The sequence below is a fragment of the Equus asinus genome, chromosome 3 (genome assembly GCF_041296235.1).
Source record: "Equus asinus isolate D_3611 breed Donkey chromosome 3, EquAss-T2T_v2, whole genome shotgun sequence".
Taxonomy (NCBI): Eukaryota; Metazoa; Chordata; class Mammalia; order Perissodactyla; family Equidae; genus Equus; species Equus asinus.
This window is the reverse complement of record NC_091792.1, coordinates 29,134,675-29,159,596: the sequence shown is the minus strand read 5'-3', so window position 1 is coordinate 29,159,596 and position 24,922 is coordinate 29,134,675. Positions and strand designations below refer to the sequence as shown.

Genomic DNA, 24,922 nt, shown 5'->3' with positions numbered 1-24,922 from the left:
TCTATAATTATTTTGATCTTCTTCCTTAGATCTGAAACTGTGGATGTGTTGGAAGAAAATTAACTTAGGTCCTACCATGTTTAGGTTTGTTTCATTCTGAGCATTTGTGTGGTTCATTTTAGGATTCAATCTTTTGGGATAAAAACACTCATTCCTTCAGGACTGACTGAAATTTTGCAGTGATAAAAATATGTCACATTTGTCAAAATTCAAACCATGTACTAAAAATCTATGATTTTATTATATGTAAATAATATCTCAGTAAAGTTAATTATAAAAACTTTTAAAATCTCTCTGTTTCAGGTAACCTTTCCTTCCTCTTGCTTCTCTCCTAAAATGGCTCCTCAGTATATGAGAGAAGAGAACTTTGTGTCCCTGGCTTGTCCTGGAATGGAGAGTCCAGCCAGTTCTCCAACAGAAGAGGAATGTAGGATATGACAAGACGAGGACATGGTGAGATCGGCCTTTGCCACCCCAAGAAGGGAGAGGTAGGGTTTTCTGGCTTGGTGTAACCCAAATAGCAAAATCTGCTACTTTCCCCCTGGATTGTCCCAAGGTAGCCGCGGTCCAGAGTCTCCCCTTGTCGTCATTCATCCCCTTACTGACAGACATTTTCACCTGCACTACGGCAGGATAACCAGCCAGTTTAGAGACTTGTTTGGCATCTTTCTAAAGTGCTTCATTAGTACATGTGTTTGACTGTCCCCATGGTGCTGGGCGGAGGGTGAGACCCTGGCTGGGTGCTTGTGTCTGGGTGTCTGCTGGCTGCAATCTGCTGATCTCTTCCCTCTGGCGCTACTGGCCTCAAATGCAGAAGTTGGCAACTGCTGGTTCAGCAACTCCAGGGCAGGCAAGGCAGGGACACAGCAGGGGTGGGGTGGCCGACTCCTCCCTTATTAACCCAGCCTCATCTCAGCTCTTGCTGCAGAATCCTGGGCTTCTCACCACTTTCTCCACACGGCTAGCTGGTCTACCCAAGCCCTACCGTGGGGTCGCTCATCCAGTGCTCACAGAGAGCCCCATGGTAAGACCACCAACTCTCAACTCGGCCTCTGCACCAAGTAGGAGCTGAGGGCGGCTCAGGAAAGCTGAACTCAGGGCCTCCCTTTTCCTGATGAGACCACATTACTTTTCTAGGGTTGTGTCAAAGACTGGGTGGGGAAGAGATCATGTCCCACGAGAGCAGTGCCTACTAGTAATTTCCAAGCGTGCATAATTGTTGCAGTTCTGAGCACTTAGGATCAGTTGCTTAAGGCCCAGAGTCCAGTTAGGAAGCTTTGAGAATGTACTAATTTACTCATTCCTCAAATATTTATTGAATGCCTTCTACAAGTTGGCGCTGTGTGAGTGCTAGATGCACGATGGTTAGCAAAACTGACGCAGTCCTCATGGGTCTTACAGAAGAGGAGGAAACTGACAATCAAATGATCACGCAAATGGGTAAGTACAACTGTGTGCAGCCTCAGGAAAGGGGAAGCCAAGGCACTAACTCCACTAGAATAGAAGGCCACGAGGGTTTTGTGTGTTTTGTTCACTGATGTATCCCTCCCACCTAGAATGGAGCCTGGTACACATTAGGTGCTAAATAAATACTTGTTGAATGACTAAGTAAACGAATGAATGAGTGAGTGAGTGAAAGCTATGAGATTACTTCTGAGAGGTTAGGGTGAATTCCCTGAGAAAGCACTAAATTTTGGCTGATGTTAAAAAAAAGAAATTCAATTTTCTTAGCTCAAATTCTACTGAATGAATTTGTATTAAACAAACTCTCAGGAGACTAATTTATACACCAGATACATGGATTATTTTGCAGTGAGAGATATACCTGCTTCAATATTTCCCTAGGAAGCACCCCAAAAAACTCCAAGGGGAACTACCTTTGGTATTGCTAAAATTCTGTCGATTGAGCAGAGGTTAGAGACCTCTCAGGGAGCCAAGTTAATTTTCGGAAAGCTAATACAGAAGAACTTGGAATCAGCCAAATGATAAATACATGGATTTAAAGGACATTAGTATAAGAGGTAACATTCATAAAATTTGCATAAAACTTTCCTACTGGGGACGTTCCAGTGTAGCTCAAAGTGCTCCCCTCTCTTGGTAGTGCTGAGGAATCAAAGGAAATCCCATTATTGGAATTATTCCTTTTCCTAGATTCTAAGCTAGGAACTACATTTATACGAAATTCCAGGGCCCCGTTATTTTGCTTTTGGCTGGCTGTGAACATATTCTCATCAAGGCAGTTATCTTTTTTATCTTGTGCCAATTTTACCTTTTTCTTAGTTTTGGGATCCTTTTAACTCAGGAGCCTATGAAGGCTTTTGTTTGCCTCTTACAGGACGGCCTCCGTGCATCCATCTGCTCTCTCTGGATGCTGTGTCTATTTCTGTATGGATATGTGCGTGTGTTTCTGTGTGCCTCTGTGCCTCAGTATGAACAGGCACGCTGGTGTATGGGTTTATAGTGTGACAGTGAAGCCTTGCGCTTTACTTTACAAGTGCACGTGAACATTCATCTCACTATGCACATCACCCAGCCAGGGACGCATACATATGCACATCTGCGTGTTGAAAGCGTATACATATCACAGGTCCTCCGGGGACACTTTGAGGACTGCTGGCTGCCCTGAAGGCATAATTTGTTTATACCTTGATAAAACTTGAGTCAAGGGAGAATCTAGAAGGCTGGGCCCTACTTGGACCCCAGAGAATCTGTCATTTGCTGAGCCATGGGAAAAAGAAGGGAATGAGTTAATATGAATGCTGGCAGTTCTCAGAAGAGTATTTTGCTCACAAAAACTGAAAATAGCATATGGAAGTAGGACATTTGAGCCTTATGGAAAAGAATTAAGGGATATTTTGTAACAAAATGCTGTTAGAAAGGTAAGGGATTTCTACAGCCCCGTGTGGATCTAAAGCACTATAGATCCAAGGGGTCACTTTCAGCTCATGAAACATAATAAAGTTAATTTCTTAAAAATGAAGATTTTTCCCCCATCTGCTTGTATAAAACAGATGTTCCTAGTCACAGACTTCCATACCAACAATAGGACAACGAATTATTTCCTACAAGCAGCAATGCAGTGGAACTCTCACAGACATTCTAGTTCCCGATAATTTTCCTATGAGATCTGGGAAATAAGTGTCAACAGAGCAGTAAGGAAAGAGTGAGAAGCCCCAGGGACCTTGAATGCTCTGGCCTTGGGACCTGTGAGGTCAATGTATTGGGCTCTCTGAACATCCTCCTCTGTCCTTGTCCCACTGCCTCCTTCCCTCCTGAGACTGGGCTTTCTGTTTTTATGAGTGCCGAATGTGTCTTGAATTAAACATTTCTTTAAAAAAAAAAAAAGAAATACAATTTGTTTTCCAAGATTGGCCCTGAGCTAACATCTGTTGCCAACCTTCCTCTTTTTTGTTTTTTTTCCCCAAAGCACCATATAAGTCATTCTAGTTCTGTTATGTAGGATGCCACCACAACATGGCTTGATGAGCTGCATCCAGGATCCGAACCCACCAACCTGAGGCCGCCAAAGCAGCGTGCGTGAACTTAACCACTCCGCCACAGGGTCGGCCCCAAAGAAATATATTTTCATCACCGTGTGTTAACTGCCTCCTACTAATAGTCCTAATAGTCATATTACCTCAGGGCTGCTGCTTGTCCATACAGTGCTTTTCACAAATTAGAAAAGATGTCCCCTACACTTTACCTTCATCTATTAAAAAATTGTCATAGTAAACTGATTTTGTTTGAATAAGACCCGTTAGCACCATCTGCGGGAAAATTGTCTGTGATGCCTAGGATGTGAATGGGGCTCTGTTAGAGTCAAAAGTATGGGCCCTAAAACCTGACAATTTGACTTCAAACTCCAGCTTTACCTCTTCCAGCAGTATAACCTTGGACAAGTTGCTTCACTTTTCTGAGCACTAGGTTTCCCCCATTTGTAAAATGGGGATAATGTAAGCTTGTTATGGGGATTAAATGAGACGATATAGTAAAGCCCTTAGCATTGTGCTCATCAAATAGCATGGGCTGTGCGAAAAGGACAGGAACACACCACGGAAAGATCCCAGGAGAGGGGCTCTGTACCTTTAGTGCTCTACACGCCTTTGGAGAAAGAAGCATGAGAACTTCTGGATAACTCGAGTGATGGAGCTTCCTGGGCCCTGAAACAGCCTGTTGGAAAGGGAGGCTCCGGGACTCAGCCTCTGGGATCAGCTTCTTCCTCCCTCAGCTAATTCTGACCAACTGAACTGGCTTCTTGCTACAAAAGGGGAGGAAATGGATCTCCAGGGCCATATGATTTTCTCTCCTCTGAGACTGTCACCCAAGAAGACATAAGAGGAAACAGAGAAATTTGCTCGCCTGTGGCAAGGGCTGAAGTCAGCTTTTCCAGTTCCTAAGGCCAGAGATCTTTCTTCTCAGCCATGCTGCCCCAACTAACAAGTCAGCCTAGAAATCATTAAATCAGTTTAGTTGAAACTAACTCCACCTCTCTTGGAGTCATAAATTGAAAAGGATATTAGAGATAATGTAATTCAATCCTACATTTGTGGACAAAAGTGAGACTCCAAGTGGGTAACTGATTTAGTTACCAGTAAGAAGTAGCAAAGTCAGGAACTGAGCCTTCAGCTTCCAAACTCCATTTCCTCCTAAATTGCAGTGATGTGCAACTTAATGTTGTTTAGCACACAAGTCACAGAGATCCTGTTAAAAGGGCTTCATAGCTTTAATCTACAAGGGTCCAAGGGAAAGACAGTAGCTTCCAGAGTAAACCAAGAAAGCAAGGAGACCCAAAGATGATTGACTAATTTTGTTCAAAACTTTGATTTCTGTAAATAAGGAAAATAAAAACCTAGGTAATTTTAGCAAATAATGATCAATACAACACAACTTATTAAAAGCTATGATATGTAGTCAAAGCTTTGTTCAGAGGAAGCGTTATAATCTTAAAACCTTTTTAGTTTAAGAATAAGTGTGAAGGAAGTGATTATTCAACTCAAGACAGAAAAAGAATAATTTTTAAAATCTAAGGAAAGTAGAAGGAAGAAATTAAAAATGAAAGCAGAATATAACAAGGTTGATGGCAGGCCCAGTGGCATAGTGGTTAAGTTCGCATGCTCCACTTCAGTGGCCCAGGGTTCATGGGTTCAGATCCCGGGCACAGACCTAGCACCACTCGGCAAGCCACACTCTGGTAGAATCTCACATAAAATAGAGGAAGACTGGCACAGATGTTAGCTCAGGAATAATCCTCCTCAAGAAAAAGAGGAAGATTGGCAACAGATGTTAGTTCAGGGCCATTCTTCGTCACAAAAAAAAAAGAAAAAGAAGAAGAATATAGTGAGGTTGAAAATGAAATCAGTGGAATTGATTGTTGGGAGACAATTCTCCACACGTCTCTTGCTTTTCTGCACATCCCAGAAGCAGAAGCACTGGCTGCTTTTGTTCTGCACTATTTTTTTTCTTTTTTGAGAAGATTAGCCCTGAGCTAACATCTGCCACCAATACTCTTTCTTGCTGAGGAAGACTGGCCCTGAGCTAACATCCATGCCCATCTTCCTCTACTTTATATGTGGGACGCCTGCCACAGCACGGCCTGATAAGCAGTACGTAGGTCCGCACCCGGGATCTGAACCAGTGAACCCTGGGCTGCCAAAGCAGAACATGTGAACTTAACCACTGTGCCAGCAGGCTGGCCCCTGGACTATCTTTTCAAGGAAGTTTGTGTAGCAAACCAACTTTGCAAGTTAAAGTTCCTCTACCCAGAGCCAAGGGCAGGCATTCTTACTGTCTGCTATAACAGATTCAAGTTCCCTAAGCGTGGGATTCAGATTCCTCTCCTGTGACACAACTCACTGTGTGTGTGAGCAGACATCACCTTGTGGCCTTCGCTGTGTCGACCACTGGGGACCAGGCTTGAGGGAACTGGCACAAATGCTGACCTTCCAGCTCTCTCAGACCTTGGAGGCTCCTGTGTTCTGGCAGCAGACTAACCTGTTAGCATGCAAGTAGGATAAAAATCTCAGACCCTTTGCAAGTCTTCATATTGATAAAGAAATCTAGAGCTGGTTCATTGGAAAAAAAAAAAGAAACACCAACAAGAAATAATCCATTATCTAGCCTAATAGAGAAAAAAAGGAGGAAAGACAAACTTAGGAATCAGAAAGTAGATTAACACACATAGATAGGAAACTATTATTCTTATAAAGGAAACATTTGTACAAATATGTGCTAATACTTTGAAAATCCAAGCAAAATGGATAATTTTTTAGGAAAATGTGAAATATGAAAGGTCATTCAAAAAAAAGCAGAAAACCTAACAGGCCAATCTCATGCGAGAAATTGAGAGACCAAAACCAGGGTCTTGGTCTACTCAGCAGATCAGCCACATTTTTCCAGTGCATGCCAGCGTGCTTGTCCCTGACCCTTGATCAAAGACGGATGCCTCATCAGCCAACAGGGCCCGTGTTTGGTTTGCCTTGGAGATGACAGTGGAGGTCAAATCTGGTAGCCTTGACTCCATACACAATGATGTGATAAAATGACCAGATTAATTGCATTTTTTTCCCTGGAGAAAGGAGAGAGAGAAGAAAAATAAGTTTTACTGAAGAGTCTACATATGCATTTCTTATGATCTCTATCCTTTAAATTTTATGCAATTTTCTTTATTTATAAAATAATACCTTTGCTCTGGAAATGCTGGCTCAGAAGTGACTGATCTTGATTTGACAAGGACAGTCAGATCACCTGAAAGAGTCTTGGGTGCACGTCAGTGCACTCCTTTGGCTCAGTCTGCTGCCATGGATGATGGTCCTGCCCTGTACACTCCACCCATTATAATAGAGAAGTGGTTCTCCAACCAGCAGCAGCAGCATTACCTGAGAACTTGTTAGAAATGCACATTCTTGAGCCCCACCCCAGATCTACCAAATCAGGAACTCTGGGGGTGGCGCCCAGCAATCCGTGCTTTAACAAGCCCCTCTGGGTGATTCTGATGCACACTCGAGTTTGAGAAGTACTGTGATAGACTTCATTCACGTAATAGAATTGAGCATCTATCAGAGCCCACTTGCTGTTGGTTGCATCAAAACTACACGGAAGGAAAAAAATTCCATCCCTTGGCAGGCTCCCTCTCGCTATAAATAGTGAACACTTGCTCACGAGCAGCTGGAGTTCCGGCCCGTCCTTGCTGGAGCTCTCCAGGCTCCCTCAGACAGCTGCTGCAGGATACCAAGAGCTGGAGGAACAAGAACGTTCATGCCTGCTGAAGGGGAAACTTGAGGACCTTTTGCACCTTGGTCAGTAAAGTCAAAAAACAGCTTTGCCAAGGAAGACTAGGAAAGTGGAGGTGACCCCGCTTTTTTTTTTTTAATGATGAAAGTTAAGATGGAACAAATCCACAGCTACGGCCCCTAATCCTAACCTAACGTGAGATGTAAAGAGCCAGCGAGTTCTAGTGCTGTGACAACAAAGCGGCAAGAACCGGAACCTGAATCCCTTACTTGTCTCTGTTACTAATTCATCCTATGACCTTGGGAACATTACTTAAGCTTTTAATTCTTTAATATTCCTGTGTGTGAAATATGAGAGATGATAACCCCTCCTTCCTTCTTCACAGACTGGTGGGTGGATTCACGACATGATCTAGAAAAGAGGTTTTAAAAGAAAAGAGCTGCAGGCAGAGCTGGCCCTAAGGTATCACGGCCCAGCGTCTATCCACCTCCTCCCAAACTCAGGGAGAGATTGGGGAAGGCTAGTATTTTAAAGACACCCGAGTTCATACACATGCATAACAGCTGCTAACCCAGCACAACACCACCATTAAGGCAAATTGGGCCCCTTCAGTCCCCGGCTTGTGCCCCTGACTTTGCAGGGTGAGGAGAGGTCAAGGGTGCTTTTTCATGATTCTCTCTGACCCCATCGCTACCCCAAACAAATGTTTTGAGCCCCAAATAGGGAACATGGAGAAATTAGGCAGGATTTTTTAAATCAAAGGGCATAGGGGCCAGCCCTGGTGGCCTAGTCATTAAGTTTGGCACACCAGTTTGGTGGTCTGGGTTCAGTTCCCAGCTGTGGACCTACACCACTCTGGCCATGCTGTGGTGGTGGCTCACATATAAAAAGAGGAGGGCTGGCAACAGATGTTAGCTCAGGGGCAAATCTTTCTCAGGGAAAAAAAAAAAGGCATGGGTTGCATTCTCTGTCACCTCCTGGACAGTCTCATCTCTGTCCCCACCCCCCATCCCCTCACCTCACCTCACCGCCTCCCACACAAGCCCTTCCAAGAGGTCTGTGGTCTGCCCCCACCTCCCTCCATTGGCAGCTCCTTGAGAACCATGTCTTTTCTTTACTATTCCTTCATGCATTCTGAGTGCTCAAGACATGTTCGTTGAATGAAAGATAAAAGAAAGAGTGAATGGATTAATTCTTCCCCTTTGAGAGAGCGTTTGACACTCATTTTATCCTACTTTCACCTGCTTGTTACAGCTGACAACACTGCTCTGCATTATCTCCACCGTGGACTGCCCGGGGCCAGTGCTTCTTGAGATGTAGGATTTTATCACAACGAGCCTTAGCTGTTGCTCAAACAACGTTCTTTTACACAGCAAACCAAACCTAGGCTCAGAGAGAAGAAAGGACCTGGATCTGTGTTTTGTCTAGAAACTTCATTGTTAATATAGTAAGTGATTGAGTGATAATCACTATATCAAAGGACTTAGAAACCTTCAGAAGCAAAGAATGAATTTGGGCTATAAATAACATCTGGGCGTTGTCTGTGAGGCATGAAGAGTGTAATCACACACAATTCAGCACTTACTCCTATGTTAATACAACTCGACTAATTTAGCAGCAATCACAGAGAGCGAAAGATAAAGCTTTTGAAAATCGGGTGGATGCAGTTGGGCTCCCACAGACCTGCCTGAGTCCTGTCCAGAGCTACAGACTGCCCCTTCCAATGCTTCAGGAGAGAGGGAAGGTGCCCTCCAGGGTCTCTTAATGTACCCCTCGAGGAACGCAGTCAAGACTTTCACAGCTGTTCGTGATCTATTGCTTACTTGTTCTAATCAGTTTATGAATGAGGCCTTTGGTTTTGCCCATCTTAGAGATGAAAAAGCTGAAGCTTGGCAGGAGCATCCTGCCCAGGTGGACCAGTCATAATCAGGAAAGGAATTCAAAGCTTAAAATCAAGTCCACCCAGCAGGGTGGGCCTGGGCGGAATTGTCAGATGTACAGGCTGTCTTCTCTTTGCTGTCTCCCCTCTTCTGCTCCTACTTGCCCTGCTTCCTTTGCAGAGGTTGGCTCCTCAACTGCATGCTGCCCCAACATCCCAGTGTCTGGGCTTACCCTCTCTAGCCTGGAACTAGGTCTTTTCCAGAGCCAACTATGCTTTTCTACCCAAGCCTCCCACTCTATCTCCTCTCCCAAACATAACTTGCTTCTCCTGCATTGACCTCATTTGTGCAAAGTAAAGGGTTGCTATTTCAGATCCACCAGTGGTAGACCAGAATGGGTTGGATGGCCAGAGACACTGCCTCCTCCCTCAGATAGCAAAGTGGGCCCACATTCAAATCATACCACTCACTCTGCTAAAGAGGGGTGCAAGCCCAAGTTCTGCCTTGGAAGGATATGTGCAGAAGACCTCAAGCAAGTGACAGAAAAAGGTCCCCACAAGTCCCCAAACATAATTCTTTCATGATAATAGCACCACCATTTGTATATTGTCGACCATAGGTGGGGCACTCCACAGCTCACCACCACCCTATGAGGTGTCACTCCCCCATTTCACAGATGAGCAAACTGAGGCTCTGAGACATTAGTAACTGGCTCACTGGTGATAGACCTTGAATCTGAACTCGGGTCTGCTTGACTTCAACACCCACGTTCCTGACTTGTACATTCTTCCACGTTCAGCCTAACTCTGAGACAGCTGATCTGCCTCTGGCTGCACTGATAGCCAGACAGCGTCTTAATGTAAGGGACTGGATAATGCTCCAGGGATGGCCTCTTCCTCTTCTTCCACACCCCAAACTCTCACCTCCGTGGGAAGCCGATTTCCTGCAACTTTTCTGTCTGGCCTGCCCCCACTCCCTTCAATCTCTCCCTTTCATGGGTGGTTTCTGATAGAAAGGTGTTGATGGCCCTTTGAAGGATAGTTCAGTTTTAAAAAACTGAAGGGAAAAAACAAGTTTATATTTTAAAATGTGGAAGTATGATTCAGTGAAGTAAAAAATTATGTCAGAACAAAGAACATAGAAGACAAAACTCTTAGAAAGAGATACACCAAACCTGTACAACCCATCGCGAAGCTATTTGGCACAGTGATGAAATCACAAACGCCTCCACCTGCTGGGCCCTTGGAAGGCTCTCTGAACTACCACAGGCAGGAGAGAAGCCTTGTGCTCCCCTTGCAAATATCACCAGGATTAAAGCCCTGGCAGCATCGGAGGAGAAAGCTGGAGCAGTGGAACCAGCCCTTAACTAGGAGTCAGTCAGCTACTTAACCACTGACCAACCATGGGCAGTCAGGCAGCCTCTCCAGGCCTCAGCTCTGCATCTGCCAGTGACTTCCAAAGGCTGATGCCAGGTTGACCCAAACTAAATCACCTGGAGAGTTGTTTAATAATCCGGCTCTACTTTGCAACTCTGACTGAATATCTCTCAGATGAAGCCTAGGAATCGATATGTTTTAAAAGTTCCCTTGTGATCCCTACCCACAGCCAGATTTGGGAACCTTAGAACTAGATGATCTCTAAGACAGCTTCCACCTCTAAGTGGGTAACAATAAATTTTCCCTTACTCCACTAAGGCCAGCCTGATAGTACCTCCCCAATCCCCCAGCCCCATTCCTGTATTGCCAAGTACATCCCAAATGTCGGTAAAATAAGGACATTTGTCTCTATTGCAAACCAGAGACCACGAGGATGGATTTGGAAGACCATTTGAAATTAAGACCCAGTGAGAGGCTTGGCTGCCACCCAAGACAGAAGAAGGTTTGGCTTTTGCCTGTCTGCACGCGAGGCAGTGAATAGTTCACTGGAAACAGACGATTTTGTGACATGTTCTTGACAGAGCCCTGCTGGAAAGAATGCCTCTGTCTTTAAACAAAGCAAATTCCTTGCTTTCAAATTTATTGACAAACAGAATCAACCTAAGAGTTTATGTTTTTGCATCTGAACATTCTGATGAGCAAAATTTCTGTAATCATATCTTGCAGGGAAGAGATTTTAGATAGCAAAATGCAAGACACTAGCTCTCACTTGAACATTTTTGAAAGAACTTCTATGACAGTTATGGGTTCAGTTGTGGCCACCCCCCGACACCCTCCAAAAGGATGTTGGTCTGAATCCCAGTCCCTCAGAATGTGACCTCATTTGGAAACAGGATCTTTGCAGAAGTAATCAAGTTAAAATGAGCGCATTAGTGTGGGCCCTAATCCAATATGACTGGATTCTTATAAAAGGGGGACATTTAGACACAGAGACAGACACGCACACTGGGAAGACCATGTGAAGACGCACATGGAGAAGATGCCATGTGACTGGAGCGAGGCATCTACAATGCCAGAAAGCGAGGAGGAGGTGAGAAGGAGTTCTCTACATGTTTCAGAGGAAGCGTAGGTCCTGCCGACACCTTGATTCGGGACCTCTAGCCTCTAGAAGCGTGAGACAATACATGTCTGTTGTTTTAAGTGGCTCAGTTTGTGGTTCTTTGTTACAGCAACTCTAAGAAACAGATACAGTTACCAACTCAGATTTTAAAATAATAACAACAAAATTAATGGCCACCATCTGTTCCTGGGTTTTACACGCACGATCTCATTTAATCCTCTCGATAACCCAAGGAAGTGGGTTCATCATCCCCACTTTTATTTCACTGCCATCCCCATTTTAGAAAAGAGGCAGGCATGGCTGAGTACAATCAAGAAATTTGCTGAAGGTCGGACATCCAGAAAGGGATGGGACTTGGGTTTGATCTCGGGCTATCTGACCCCAAAGCCTTCCATATTATATTGCTACTGACACCATAGAGCAGGCTCCATGGAAGAACTAAAACTAGAAAAGAAACCTAAGCAGTTCTCAACCACTGGAGCCAATACTTGTGGCCTAGTCTCATTATTCTCATTATTCTGTTTAAAGTAAAATTGCAGGTCAGATACAGCAGGTGGATACCAAAACACATTATTAAGTAAAATGTAAAATGGTTTTAAATTAAGTCATCTGAGATGATCTAAACTCACTTTCTAACTATTAGTATAAATGAATCCATAATTGAGTCTATGTATTTATAATAAAGATGATAAAAACAGTGACGTAAGAAGTGTGACGGTTCCCATTTTACAGCTGATGACACTGAGCTACTGCAGAGAGAGAAGAGACTCGCCCAGTGGACACGGCTGTAACCAGGGCCTGGATGGTCTCACCTTACTGTTAGACCAGTATGCTCTGCCTCCTTTAGAAGCAAACATGTCTGTGATGGATTCCACATATGCCTATCTATAAAGAGATCATATAAATAATGTGATCCTTATTTTTCCACTATTTTTTCCCCTGAATTAGTCCAGTTAAATATATAAACTATTAAGGCTGTAGATGAAAGAGGCAGATGTCTGTAATACTTAACATATTAATTTGGCTTCATAGATCCTTAAATCACACATTGTATAAAATAATGTCTTAAGGAATATTGCTGTTTTCAAGCTCACGTTTCATGAAACAATTTTATCCACACTCTTCACAAACATATTCTTACCTTAGCGTCTTCATCAGCACTAGGGCCCTTTTTGGAATCTTCAAACACAGTTTTCCAGAGCACATTCTCCTCCTGCCTAAGCGCTTAAAATTCCATATAAGACACCGAATTGGAGATGTTACCTCATTTTGTATTTGTCCTCTAAATATAGATTCATCGCTGCTACAAGTACAACCATTTACCGCTATTGCCGTTAAGGGATCTTTCAGAGTTCATTTACAATGATATACGGCACTTAACAACCGTGAGGTCCCCTTTCGAAGAATAGGAACTAAAGTAACAAAGCAACTGTGTGTTAAATTTCTTTGCCTCCTTCTTTACCAATTCTACCAGGAGACCGACTCTACAAGCTTCCAAAATTAGGGTTAATTTGAGTTGTTTCAGGTGAATGGGTCTTTCCCAAATACAATACTTTCTTATTCAAAATAACACAAGAAATTTTAAAAGATCACCCATATAAGGAGATCCCTCTGCTTTGTGAGGCCTCACTTTTAGGCACTAAAAGCTTTAGCCTCAAAGTAGTGGCACAAAGATCAGATACACGGGGGGAAATGCCTGAAAGTACCTAGGGGTAGTTTCCATGATGAAATGGTGGTTTTCAGTGATGAAACCAAAACTGAACCTATTATTTTTCTAGTTGTATTATGTTTATACTTAGACAACTCAAGCAGAAATTTCCTGGGAAAGCTCATGAGACACTAATTACTACATACTCGGATCTTGGTTTCATGGAAGAATGTTCTCATGTTGATTCTAGCCTCTAGAATTCAATGGATGGAAGCATTGGCGTCGGCCCTCATCTGCCCTCTTTTGCTTGTAGATCTGCAGGAATACCCCCTCAGACAGGCTTGGAGCTGCCCGCGCCCGAGCTGTCCTGACAAGGCAGCTCTGCTTCTGTCCACAGCCTCAACTCATCAGATACAGGATTCCGGTGTGGCCGTGACAGCCGGCTTCCACCCTGCTGTCTGAATCTTCCACACCTCTGGCCCTATGGCCTCATCCTCCTTGGTTGGAAGCTGCTTTTCCTCAAGCACTAGTGTTCAAGATCAACATTTAAACTGTATTTCTTATTCATTTTCCCTGTTTTGTTTCCTAGAATTTCATCATCTTTTTTTCCTACTGAGCATGGTGGGTTAAATAGGCTTTTGTGGGCTAGTCTGGGAACATTGTTTCCAGTGAAAAATGCATTCTGTGTTGGAAACAAACAACATACACAAAGAAACGTTGGGAACACGACCTCATTGTAGAGTGGGGCCTCTCTGTCCAGCCTCCTGTATCAGACTTAAAGCCTGCAAGCTTTCTCTTTTCGAATTTGAGCAGCCTATTCCTTTTTTTAAAAAGTCTCAATCTGGGATGGAAAGCTATGAATCTGGTCACATTGGGGGATCCTGAGAAACAGACTGTTTTGATATTTTTTTTATCTTCCCCTTTCTAGTTGGGGGAGTGGCTGTAGAAATAAAGTGGTATAATTGCCTTCTTCTTCTTTAGGAAAACACCGGCCCTCTGAGGAGAAGGTGGTGGGAGGTGATGAAACTGTTCATTCACTTGACAAAGATAATCTACTTAATTAATTAAATCATCCAACAACCATAGATTGAGTACCTACGATATGCTGGACACTGTTCTAGGTGTTCCAGAGAAAACTCTGACACAACAAACAAGGTCTACAGAAAGTGACATTAGGTAATAGAATAAAACAAATAAAGAACGTGTAAAGTCTTGACAAGTGCTGTGACAAAAATTAAGCAGGGGAAATATTAAACAGAAGCATGTCTGGGCAGCTACTTTTGGTTGGATGGCCAGGGAAGGCCTCCCTGAAGAGGGACTTTTACACTGAGACTCAAACCCAGCTATAAGAAGATATAGGGAAAAGAATTCCAGCGACAGGGTACAGTGAGTGCAAAGGCCCTGAGGTAGGACAGAACTTGATTTTATTCCAGGAACAAAAGGGTCAGTGTAGCCGGAGTGTAGCAACTGAGAAGGAGGGAGGGTAATGTGAGAGTTGCTTTCAGAGGTGGCAAGGGACCAGATCCTGCAGCAGGGCCATGCAGCCAGGGTGACCTGTTTAGATCTGTTCCTAGGGCCAAGGACAACATTGGATGGCTTTAAGCCAGGCAATGGCTTATGAGCTCTGACTTGAAAGGCCGCTTGCCTATTCCATGAGAAGTCAAGAACAGAAGCAGAAGCATTAATGAAGACGCTGGCGGTTGGGATGGTAGTGGCCATCAGGCGCTGTGCACTCACCCACATGCGGAACTCTTTAAAGTGCTTTACTGCGTTCCATTGACCAGTCCTCATGACCTAGAAATTACTAGAATTTCCATATTACACATAAAGAAAATAAAGCCTAGAGAAGTAAAGAAACTTACTTCCTGCTGGTAGCTTTTTAAAAAATAACCTCCTTTTGGGGCTGGCTCCGTGGCTGAGTGGTTAAGTTCGCGCTCCGCTGCAGGCAGCCCAGTATTTCGTCGGTTCGATTCCTGGGCGTGGGTGGACGTGGCACTGCTCGCCAAACCACGCTGAGGCAGTGTCCCACATACCACAACTAGAAGGACCCACAACGAAGAATATACAACTATGTACCGGGGGGCTTTGAGGAGAAAAAGGAAAAAAAAAATAAAATCTTTAAAAAAAAACTAACCTCCTTTTATAATTATTTAAGTTAATAATAGTCATTATAAGCAAACCGTTTTAATGGGCAAAAAGAAAAAATTAAATCACCTGAGATCACATGAGCCTCAGATATCCACTCCTAACATTTTGGTTTATATTTTTCCAGATGTTGTGCTATGCAAATATATTATCTACTGTTCTCAAAAGCATATGACTCCTCATTCCTATGCATAATTCCTAGATTACAGGTTTTTTACATCTTTATTATCAATTTTAAGAATACCGTCCACAAATCCATCTTGTATGACAATGTGAGAAAGTCTTGAATTGTAATATAGAATCAAGTATACTATTGGAAAGTTAATTAAAATGAAATATGAAATATTAATTAAGAATGGAGTTAATTGAGGGGCTGGCCCCGTGGCCGAGTGGTTAAGTTCCCGCGCTCCGCTGCAGGCGGCCCAGTGTTTTGTTGGTTCGAATCCTGGGCGCGGACATGGCACTGCTCATCAGACCACGCTGAGGCAGCGTCCCACATGCCACAACTGGAAGAACTCACAACGAAGAATACACAACTATGTACCGGGGGGGCTTTGGGGAGAAAAAGGAAAAAATAAAATCTTTAAAAAAAAAAAAAAAAAAAGAATGGAGTTAATTGAAAAACTACAGAATATTACGTACCCTATAAGCCCATTTTGCCTATGTTTATACATTTTTAGAAAGTGTCTGAAAGCATATATACCACACTGTTTACAGAGGTTACTGTTGTTTGTTAAGATTTCAAGTGAGTTTTACTTTCTTCTTCTTGATATTCTATCTTTCTAATATCTCTACAATGAGTGTTTTTATTCCAAAAGTAATAAAGTAAATGGTGGCTCAAAATTATAGATTAAGATTGGATTTTTTAAAAATTTAATGAAGTTCTCCAAAAAGCATTTTTCTGTCTTCCATGCTTAGAGCCCAAAAGTCATCTGTCAGAGACAAATTGCTTCCAAGATGATCATACTCAGCAACCTGCTCTGGTGAGCTTGTCTGATGGCCCCTCAATGGCAGGGAACATCTCCTGGACACCTACCCATCCAGCACGATGGTGGGCACCATGAGCGTGAACCCAGCACTAGCAAACAAGATTTCTGCCCTCCACCTCAGCCATGATAACCAGAAAAACAAACTGAGCAACGTGGGCTCAAGTAGCACGTCATCTCAAATAAGGGAGGGTCACTGAGGACTCCCCCATAAAAGCGTACCTCCAGAGATAAATTCAGAGCTCTTCTCTGCTATCTGAGGCCAGCCATGTATATGTTCTTGTGGTTCTGTCCCCCATAAGTCTTGGGGTGCTTGTACGGCACCATGAAATTTCATGTAGAGCTTCCTCCAGAAGTTTTCCTTTACTCAGCCACTTCTAGAATTGCTTCTCCACCCTGTCTTCTTATTTCCCTTTCCTCTGTATGTGCTTCTTCATGGTTTGAACAGCTATGGCTAACCACTACCACTTGTTATGTGACCTCAGACAAGTTATTTAAACTCAGAGTCTCAGCTTTCTTCATGCATAAATGGAGCTAATACTCCAGAAGGTCGTTTTCAGGATTAAATAAAATCCCATGGCTCAAGCTCCTGGGATACAGTAGACTGTCTCTAAATGCCATTCTCTTCTTATTTCTCTCCTGCCCTCCTTTCCCCAACTCTGAGGGATTTCATTTCTCTGATGAGATGTGTGGTATGGTTGATGGTCCAATGGGCCTTGATCTGAGCCCTATCCGGCCACCATTGTTGTTGTGGGATCCTGGTGTCTTTAAACCATCCTATGAGATACAAATGAGATCATAGATGCCAAATTACTGTTTTTCAAGACGAAACTCTCCAAATACTAGAAAGAAGTATGTCAGCAAGAGAAATAGTCCTCTGGATGAAAATGAACCTAAAAATAAGATAAATCTGCTGTACAACCCAAAAATTTTCAATAAGCATTTTCAAAGGGACTATTTTGAAATAGGAAAGTTAATTGCAGAATACCCCAATCTTACACAGGATTGGTGGGAGAGAAAACAAAGTTGATTTGCCCCTCTCTCTTATCTCCTATACAACTGAGAATGAACCTAACCTGCTTCAAATCACAGCCTGTTCTTCACCTGCATGAGTAGAGCTTCGCAAGGGAGGCCAGCCCAGAATGGGGTGGGGGGGTGGGAGGGTAGGAAATGTGGACAAGGTGCCCCACCTTCCCAGCTGAGCAATAACTCGATGCCCATTCTGATGGGAAACCCATGCTCAGCCCAGGCTTGAGGCGTTGCCCAAATGCCAGGTTGGGAAGAGTTGCTTAGGGCTTACAGAATACCTGCTCCCACAGCAGGGCTGCTCAACTAGCATCGTTCTCCAAAAAGACAGGGCAAGGCCTGCCACAGGCTGCTTCTTTGTGTTCCTCTGTCTTGAGCACAGGAGCATTTGAGCTCAGCTCTTTAAATTTGGCTGAAAGATATTCCAAAAAGTTGGCCACAGCATCTTTTCCTGAGAATTGATCTATGGACTCAGCAAAAAGGATTAATAGGACCTTAAATGACCTGAAAGGACACCCTACACTCAAAAGGACTGCAAGGCAGTTCTCAGCAAAGCACATCCCAGGAAGGGATGGCTTAGCTTCAAGATCCTCTGGATGTGGGCTGCCTAAGGCTCAAGGGTGTCACTTCAATGCCAGGGGCCCCAGAGACACTTCATCAACCTGTCCTTGTTTGTGACTTGAGTTAACAGGGCCATGTGAATATATATATATATATATTTTTTTTATTCTTCTTCTTCTCCCCAAAGCGCCCCCAGTACATAGTTGTACATTCTAGTTGTAGGTCCTTCTGGTTGTGCTATGTGGGACGCTGCCTCAGCATGGCCTGATGAGTGGTGCCATGTCCGTGCCCAGGATCTGAACCAGCGAAACCCTGGGCCACTGAAGCAGAACACGCAAACTTAACCACTCGGCCATGGGGCCGGACCCAATGTGACTATTCTCACTTCCGGATATTGAGTTCAAAATCAGAGTCCTGTTAGGACAATGAGGAGGCCACTATGCTCTCCATCTATGTTACTGTAGATGGCAGCTATACCCTCAAGGTGAAATTTCACAGCCTAAGTCATCATTGCAAAAGGCTAACCTCTCTACTCCCACAAAGAAGAGGAAAAATATTCTTGAGCTGGGTACCGATGAAAACATGGACAATTCTATCACAGCACAGGACATATGGACCTTAACAAGCCTGATTCCTTTATCCCAAGTTCATGGTAGCCTAAGGAAGATTAGGCCGCTGTTGGTGACCCACGAAGCAAAAATGATGTGCTTCTCCAAGAACTTGGGCACCAGGTTGTCCTCAGACAGTTAGACTAGCAAAACCTGCACACACAATGGGTTTGACTAGAATTCAGCAGGAGTAAACCAAGACAGTGACTGGAGAATTTGGAGATACCCTGAATCTTCCCATCAAAGTGATTCAACTGTAATATCAGGGAGGTAGAAATAGAGTGTGACCATGACTTTAAAAGTATAAATCTGTCTAGTTGGCTGCATAGGATGCTGGGTGGAGAAACCGGTTTGAAGAGACCACCACACGCAAAAAAAAAAGCCCAAAGTCTCAGAAGCTGGCAGGGCCAACTAAGCAGGGAAGGGTGGGGTAGGTGGTAGCCTTACTCTTTCAGGACATTGGTGTCAGGAATATTTCTCTTGTAGACCACACGACTAACTCCATTTATTCTAACTCCAGGCTAACTGAGCAAACATCTGGATGGAATTTGTCTTCTCATGTACATTGATCTACAAAGAGAGACTGTGCTTGCCATAACATGAGTATTCCAGTCTGCCAGTCATCATTCAGGTATGTACATCAGTCTCTGGAGTCTGGTTAATGTGAGTCCACTTGAGGAAGATCAGGATCCGGGCCTTGATGAATATTGTGACATTTGTGGTAAACAAGTCAGCTGGAGATACCCTTCCACTCACTCTGTGCACAGTAATGTCAAAGGGGTACACAACGTGCCCACCCTCTGCACTGTTAGCATTTGTATATGACCAACTGTAGGTCTCAACAGTCTCAATGATAGCCTAGTAAAATAATTTTTTAAAGCAATGAAATAAAGTAATACTTAAGAAAACACATTGGGTTTTGATGAGAATTGTATTTTTGAAATTTCAGCATCCTATTGATTTTTCTGAAGTAATTTCTAAAGCAGGGCCTCTTTGAAAATTGTTTGCAATTTTTCATTTTCTTTTCAAATTATGTCACTCAGCAGCTTCACCGGACCCAAACCTGACAAGGGTTTTCATATCCCATAGTAAGAAGACCAAAAGAACCAGGCACACCGCGAAGGAAGAATGCTTGCCCAGAGTGGACCCAAACAAGGAGATCTAGGCTGCATCTTCCCTTCCTCCAGGCCCCAAAGGATCTAAATTTAGTTTACTGGGTATACTGCAATGACATTAACATGTTGCAAGAACAAGAATGAAGCAAAAGAGAAAAAAAGAAGCTTAATGTGGTGCGAGGTATTTTAATGCCATGGCAACTATGATGTCTTCCCTATTATTTAATTCACTTCCTCAGGTCAGGTTATTCTGCCCTCTCTCTCCTGCACTTCCTGTTGCCGTAATCAAATCAGGTCGCCCTGAATTCGTGAGTCCTCTTCATGGCTGCAGTCATGTCTATTTCCAGCAGAATGAATTTTCTCCGTCTCTTCCTTTGCTCCCAGACCTTTATTTGGTGCCCTTGATGTTCCCGGTTGCTCTTCGCTGTGCTCCACACGCTGTAAATGCTTCCCTTTCATCCATATCTCCTCCCCCACACCCTTCTCCTTCTTGCTGCTCCTCTCTCTGCCCCTCCCTCCAGCTTCTGCAGTTGTCACTAACACAGTTAGCCACTTGATTAGTGACTCAGAGATTCAGAAGCCAAGGACCTTGGTTCTCCCGAAAGGCCCGTGCCTCTCCTCCTAGAGTAAGATAAAGTCCCTCCCTCACCCCAGATCTCAGTGCTATTGGGTAGAGATGACTCTGGGACTTGAATATTCCATCTGCTAGAGTTGCCCCGGCTTCCTCCCCTTTCCTTTTTCTGTGCATATCCTGGGGCTCTTCATGCTCTGTTTAACTTTTCCCAGGAAAGGTGGGCAGAGAAGGTTTGGGCTCAGAATTTTTGTAGCCCTACCTCCTCATTTACAAGTGGGGAGACTAAGGTACAGAGAGCTTAACCGACTAGCTGCATGGCTAGTTCTTGGAGCAACCAAAACAAATAGGGTGAAAACTCAATCACACTGGTGAATTTGGTAGGAAAAAAATCTTGTTAAGGGGTGAGCAGTGCCAAAATAAGACTTGAAGGTTATTGACGAGTTCCTTCACTCCTTCCGTCCTTGTCTCCCTGCTGGCAGTGTAAGGAGACCATCAAAGCAGAGTCTGGACACCAGCCACAGATCCACTGGGACACCTAGAGAGGCGCCTGTCTCCCCTCGGAAAGCCGCCTGGGCTCCTCCAGCCCCTATCAGCAGGGCAGGATGAGGGGTCAGTGACAGCCAGCACTAGTGGATTCCACGAGTGCCACATCCACTAGGTTTTTCGCAACTTGCCAGTGCATATAGTGGTGAGTTGACAGAATTGTTTCCCCTAAATGTAGGAAGGTGCATAAAATACAAGATGCCTATATAAATATATTTATTGCAAAAGTTATATCAGTCTCATAAGTAAGCACCAGCCTTCTCTGGGGAAAGACATGGGTGGTAAAAATGAATAAAATAACTCAGTATTTTGACTGCTTGCTGCAGTGGAAGAGGGACTTATGTTTCCCAAGATAAGTGTGAAGAGAGGGATATATCTTTGGATGCAAAGGAAGCAAGTCAGAGCTTCTTAGAAAAGCCACTTCTGGGTGTGCATGTGGAAGCGAGTCCCACCCCCGGCAGGGCCTGGCTGTTGGATGTCCTGCAGCCTCTTTCCTCCCTGGGAGGGCTTGTTCTGGCGCGCTGGGATCTGCTGAGTTAGGAGCTGAGCTGTGCTGCTGCTGCTGCACAGTGTGATTAAGAGCTTTATTGATTTTTCGAGCCCATGACCACACTGGTGGGGACAGAGTACGACAGAGGAGAATGGCAGGAAGCCAAGTGGAAAGAGGGTTTATGAAATGAGCTCTCAATGAAGAAAACTGTGGGAAAGAATGCGATGGAAGCAGATTTGGGGCCAGTAGATGTGGGAAAGCAGAGCAACTCAAAAACGCTCTTCAGACTTGCGCTGAAACAAAGCACTTTGCCAAAACACAGGAAGAGGATCCCGTCTGTGAGAAAGACTCAGCTCTGTTTATATAAAACAGAACATTCCTCTCTGCAAAAGCATCCTTGACAATGATTACCCTTCATTCGGTACCAGGCACTGTGTTGGGTCCTGGGGCAAGAAATAAGAATCAGTCTAGAGAGGCGGACTGAAAAATACGCACAGTCATTTGTAAAAATGTAAATATATCTGAAGGGAGCCATAAAAACATTTTGCCTAAACTTTGGGCCCAGAGCCAGACGGAATCAATAGAGGCAGAAGGGGGACAGGACTGTGTCCCAGCTGCTGCCTGCCTCATGTGCAAATCTGATGGACGTTCTCAGGGAGCTTTCCTTCCCATCACTGTCCATTCTGGCAGGAAGACCCTGGTCACTTCCCATCCCACCCATTACGGGTCCAGAGGAGGCCTGCTTCAGTGATGGCAGCTGCATGCAGGGATCCAGGTGTTCTCACAGTAGCAGGTGGAAAGGGGGCACTTGACGGTTTCGGTGTGCAGCGCAGGCTGGGAAAACCTCAGAGCACCAAGGGGATGGTTGGACATTCTCCTCTGATCCTAAAGTTAGGGGCAGGACACTTGTGACATGACTCCTCCTCCTGCCCCCACATACCCACTCACCATGAATTTATGTCTCTGTGGTTCCAACTGTGTGTTTTGAGGGGAGAATTCTTCCAACCTACCTTCTCCCTGCCTCAGCTCCCTTTGAATAAAGGAATAAATTCTTTTTTCTTCCTTTAGCTTTCAGCATCTTTTTTCCCCCTGAAAATAAACTGGAAACTGAGGAAGAAGGTGGGTATCTGGTGTGTTTTGGGCATCAGTGTAATATGTAAAGGAAGAGATGATATGTTAAAAAAGGAGCAAATAAGAATATCATGTAACTCAAAACCAGCGAGTGATCAAGCTCAGTACATGACGGCACATTTTGTTTTAATCAGAAATAAAATCCTGTTTCTGTGGTGCACGTTTGAAAATGATGCAACCTGAAGTGGCTCCTTCACCTTCCACTGTGGGAACACCTTGTCCGTGTAGCTTTGGAGGACTGCAGCTGGAGGATTTTAAGGAGGTTAAACTTAAGCCAGAAGGCTTCAGAGGGGTGTAGACTAAGCTGGGCGGGGGGGGGGGGGGGGGGGGGGGGGGGGGGGTGCCTCAGAGTGGTCTCGCCTAAGCTGGAGGGACCTTATCCCAGTATAGCCTAAGCCTCTTATCTCCGAGAGGAGGAATTCAGGCTGGCAGGTGAGCAGTAGGAGAACGCAAGTCTTCTAACTCCTGGTCCAGGGCCCTTCTCTGTCTTTCCAAAACAGTCACAAGGGGTTGAAATTCCCGGCAGGATATGGCACAAATGTCTGTAACATTGTTCTCTTTTTCACAGAGGAAAACTGAATTTAAGAAGAAACTCATAATACTCGATAAAAAAATACCTGGCATTTGAGCGCAGAGCCAAAAGCAGGGCGTGGTCTCTGGGGGGCTAGAAGTACTTTGAAATCCCCAAAGTCCCATTTCAGTTCAGTTCAGAAAACAAAATGGAACAACTTTCTTTTTCTCCCTCCCGTCCCCTCCCCCGTGCAGTAGCTGTTCTTGGCAGATGCCCAGAGCAGCACCGGGTAATTCCACGGTACATTGTGTACATTTGCATCCATTTAACAGGCTATTTACAGTCGCCCTTTACCGCCACCTGTAAGAGGCAACACCATAATGACACTAAGTGGCTAGGCTGGGAACGGGCGCCTCGTGATTTTCTCCACTTGAAGAGCCCGATTCCGTGGAGTGGTTGGCACTTGGAGAAACAGGGAGACAGCTGGGGACATCACACGTACAGGGCGGGAGGCGCGAGGAGGCGCGCCAGACGGAGGGTCCTTCCTCGTTAGCTCCACTCGGTGGCTCCTTTTCCATTACCACCACCGCGAGGAGGAACCTGCCGGGCCTTCCGCGCGGCTTGTTTCCTGCCTGAGAAAGAGCCCGCTGCCATTTGGATTTGCTGAATTTCTGAATCACCCGAGACGCCCGGCGGTCCCGAGGAGGGTGGGACGCGGCGCGCTGGGGTGGGAGCCGCACGCCGGCGGAATCGGGGCTGGAGGACACCCCCTTGAGTCTGGGATACCTGCTCGCGGATGTGATGCGGCGACGCGGGGACACCTGCGCTCCGGTGCGTGCCGCACTCGTGCAGCTCCGGGTGGCAAACGGGGTGAAGTGGAGGCGAGGGCAAGAGGAAGTTGAGGCGCCGGGGCGTCGGAGACGCTTCCTTACATTCCCTTTGCTCTTTGGAGGCTGTCCCGAGGGGGGCCGGCGGGCACTGCACGGCGGGCTTCCAAGTCGCCCCTGGCACAGTTGGAGGTCGGGAGTCCTAGGACCCCGGAGGACGGGTACCCCTTTGTCCCAAGTGCCCGCGGGAAGCCCGCGGCGCCCAGAACCGCGTGGCGCGCTCGGAGCGCACCGAGCGACGAAGAAGCAAAAGATAAAGCCTGATGGGCCGGGGGCTGGTTGGCTGGCGCGCAGAGTCAGCGCGGGCCGGGAGCGCCTTTCGTTTTAAGGAGCCTTACTTCTGGGAAGGGACAGGGAACTGTCAATCAGCGAGGGAGGGAGCGCACCGGCGCTGGGTGATGTCAGCGGATCAGCTGCTCGATAACAAAGAGGGGGTATTACAGAGAAAGTTGCAGCGGCGGCGGCGGCCACGGCGGCACCCCGGAGCCTCGGCGGCGAGGGGCAAGTGGGCGAAAGGAGGGAGGACGCTGCTGCCGCAGCAGCTGAAGGCCAAGGAATTGAAAGGGCTGTAGGGGGAGGCAGTGCGAGCCAGCCCCGACTGCTCCTCCTCTTCCTCCTCCTCCTCCAAACTCGCAGGGTTCAGCCCCAGCGCTCGCTCAGCCGCCGGGAGCACCCAGAGGGACGGGAGGCAGCGGCGCGGCCCCGAGCTGGGCAGGGACCCCAGCCGCCATGGATAGCGACGACGAAATGGTGGAGGAGGCGGTGGAAGGTACAAGCATTTCTCTGGGGCTGGGGAGGAGGCGCCGAGGGCTCGGAAGGCGGAAGGAGTGGCGGGCTGCGACCCGCGCAGCGCCGGGCCCCGCGGCCGCCACTGTTCCCTACGCGGGTGGCCCGTTGCCCGGCTCCGGCAGGGGCCAGTCCGCCGCGGCCACGCCGCCGGGAGCGCGCACTGCGCGGCGAGGCGCAGGCCGGGAACGGGGCTTCTCCGGGCTGGGGGGCCCCGGGAGGGCACGGCTGCTCCATCCCGCCTGGCCACCGCCTCCATCTGCTCTCGGAGTTGCGAAACCTGCCCCGCACTCTGGCCTTCCCCC

The 24,922-nt window shown here is 45.8% G+C and overlaps 1 protein-coding gene and 1 long non-coding RNA gene across 2 annotated transcripts in view; both read left to right on the top strand.

Moving 5' to 3' along the window:
• Window positions 1–930: 930 nt before the first annotated feature.
• On the top strand, window positions 931–12,967 carry LOC139044956 (uncharacterized). The gene is made up of 3 exons (XR_011502439.1): window positions 931–1,024; window positions 1,334–1,440; window positions 8,485–12,967. It is a non-coding gene; the product is annotated as an uncharacterized lncRNA (long non-coding RNA).
• A 10,438-nt stretch (window positions 12,968–23,405) lies between these two features.
• SETD7 (SET domain containing 7, histone lysine methyltransferase) overlaps window positions 23,406–24,922 on the top strand; it is a 45,017-nt gene continuing 43,500 nt past the window's right edge. Inside the window, exons 1-2 of the mRNA XM_014852861.3 lie at window positions 23,406–23,775; window positions 24,468–24,600. Coding sequence (XP_014708347.1) covers window positions 23,746–23,775; window positions 24,468–24,600 — 163 coding nt within the window. The 5' untranslated portion in view covers window positions 23,406–23,745. The remainder of the gene's footprint in view (window positions 23,776–24,467; window positions 24,601–24,922) is intronic.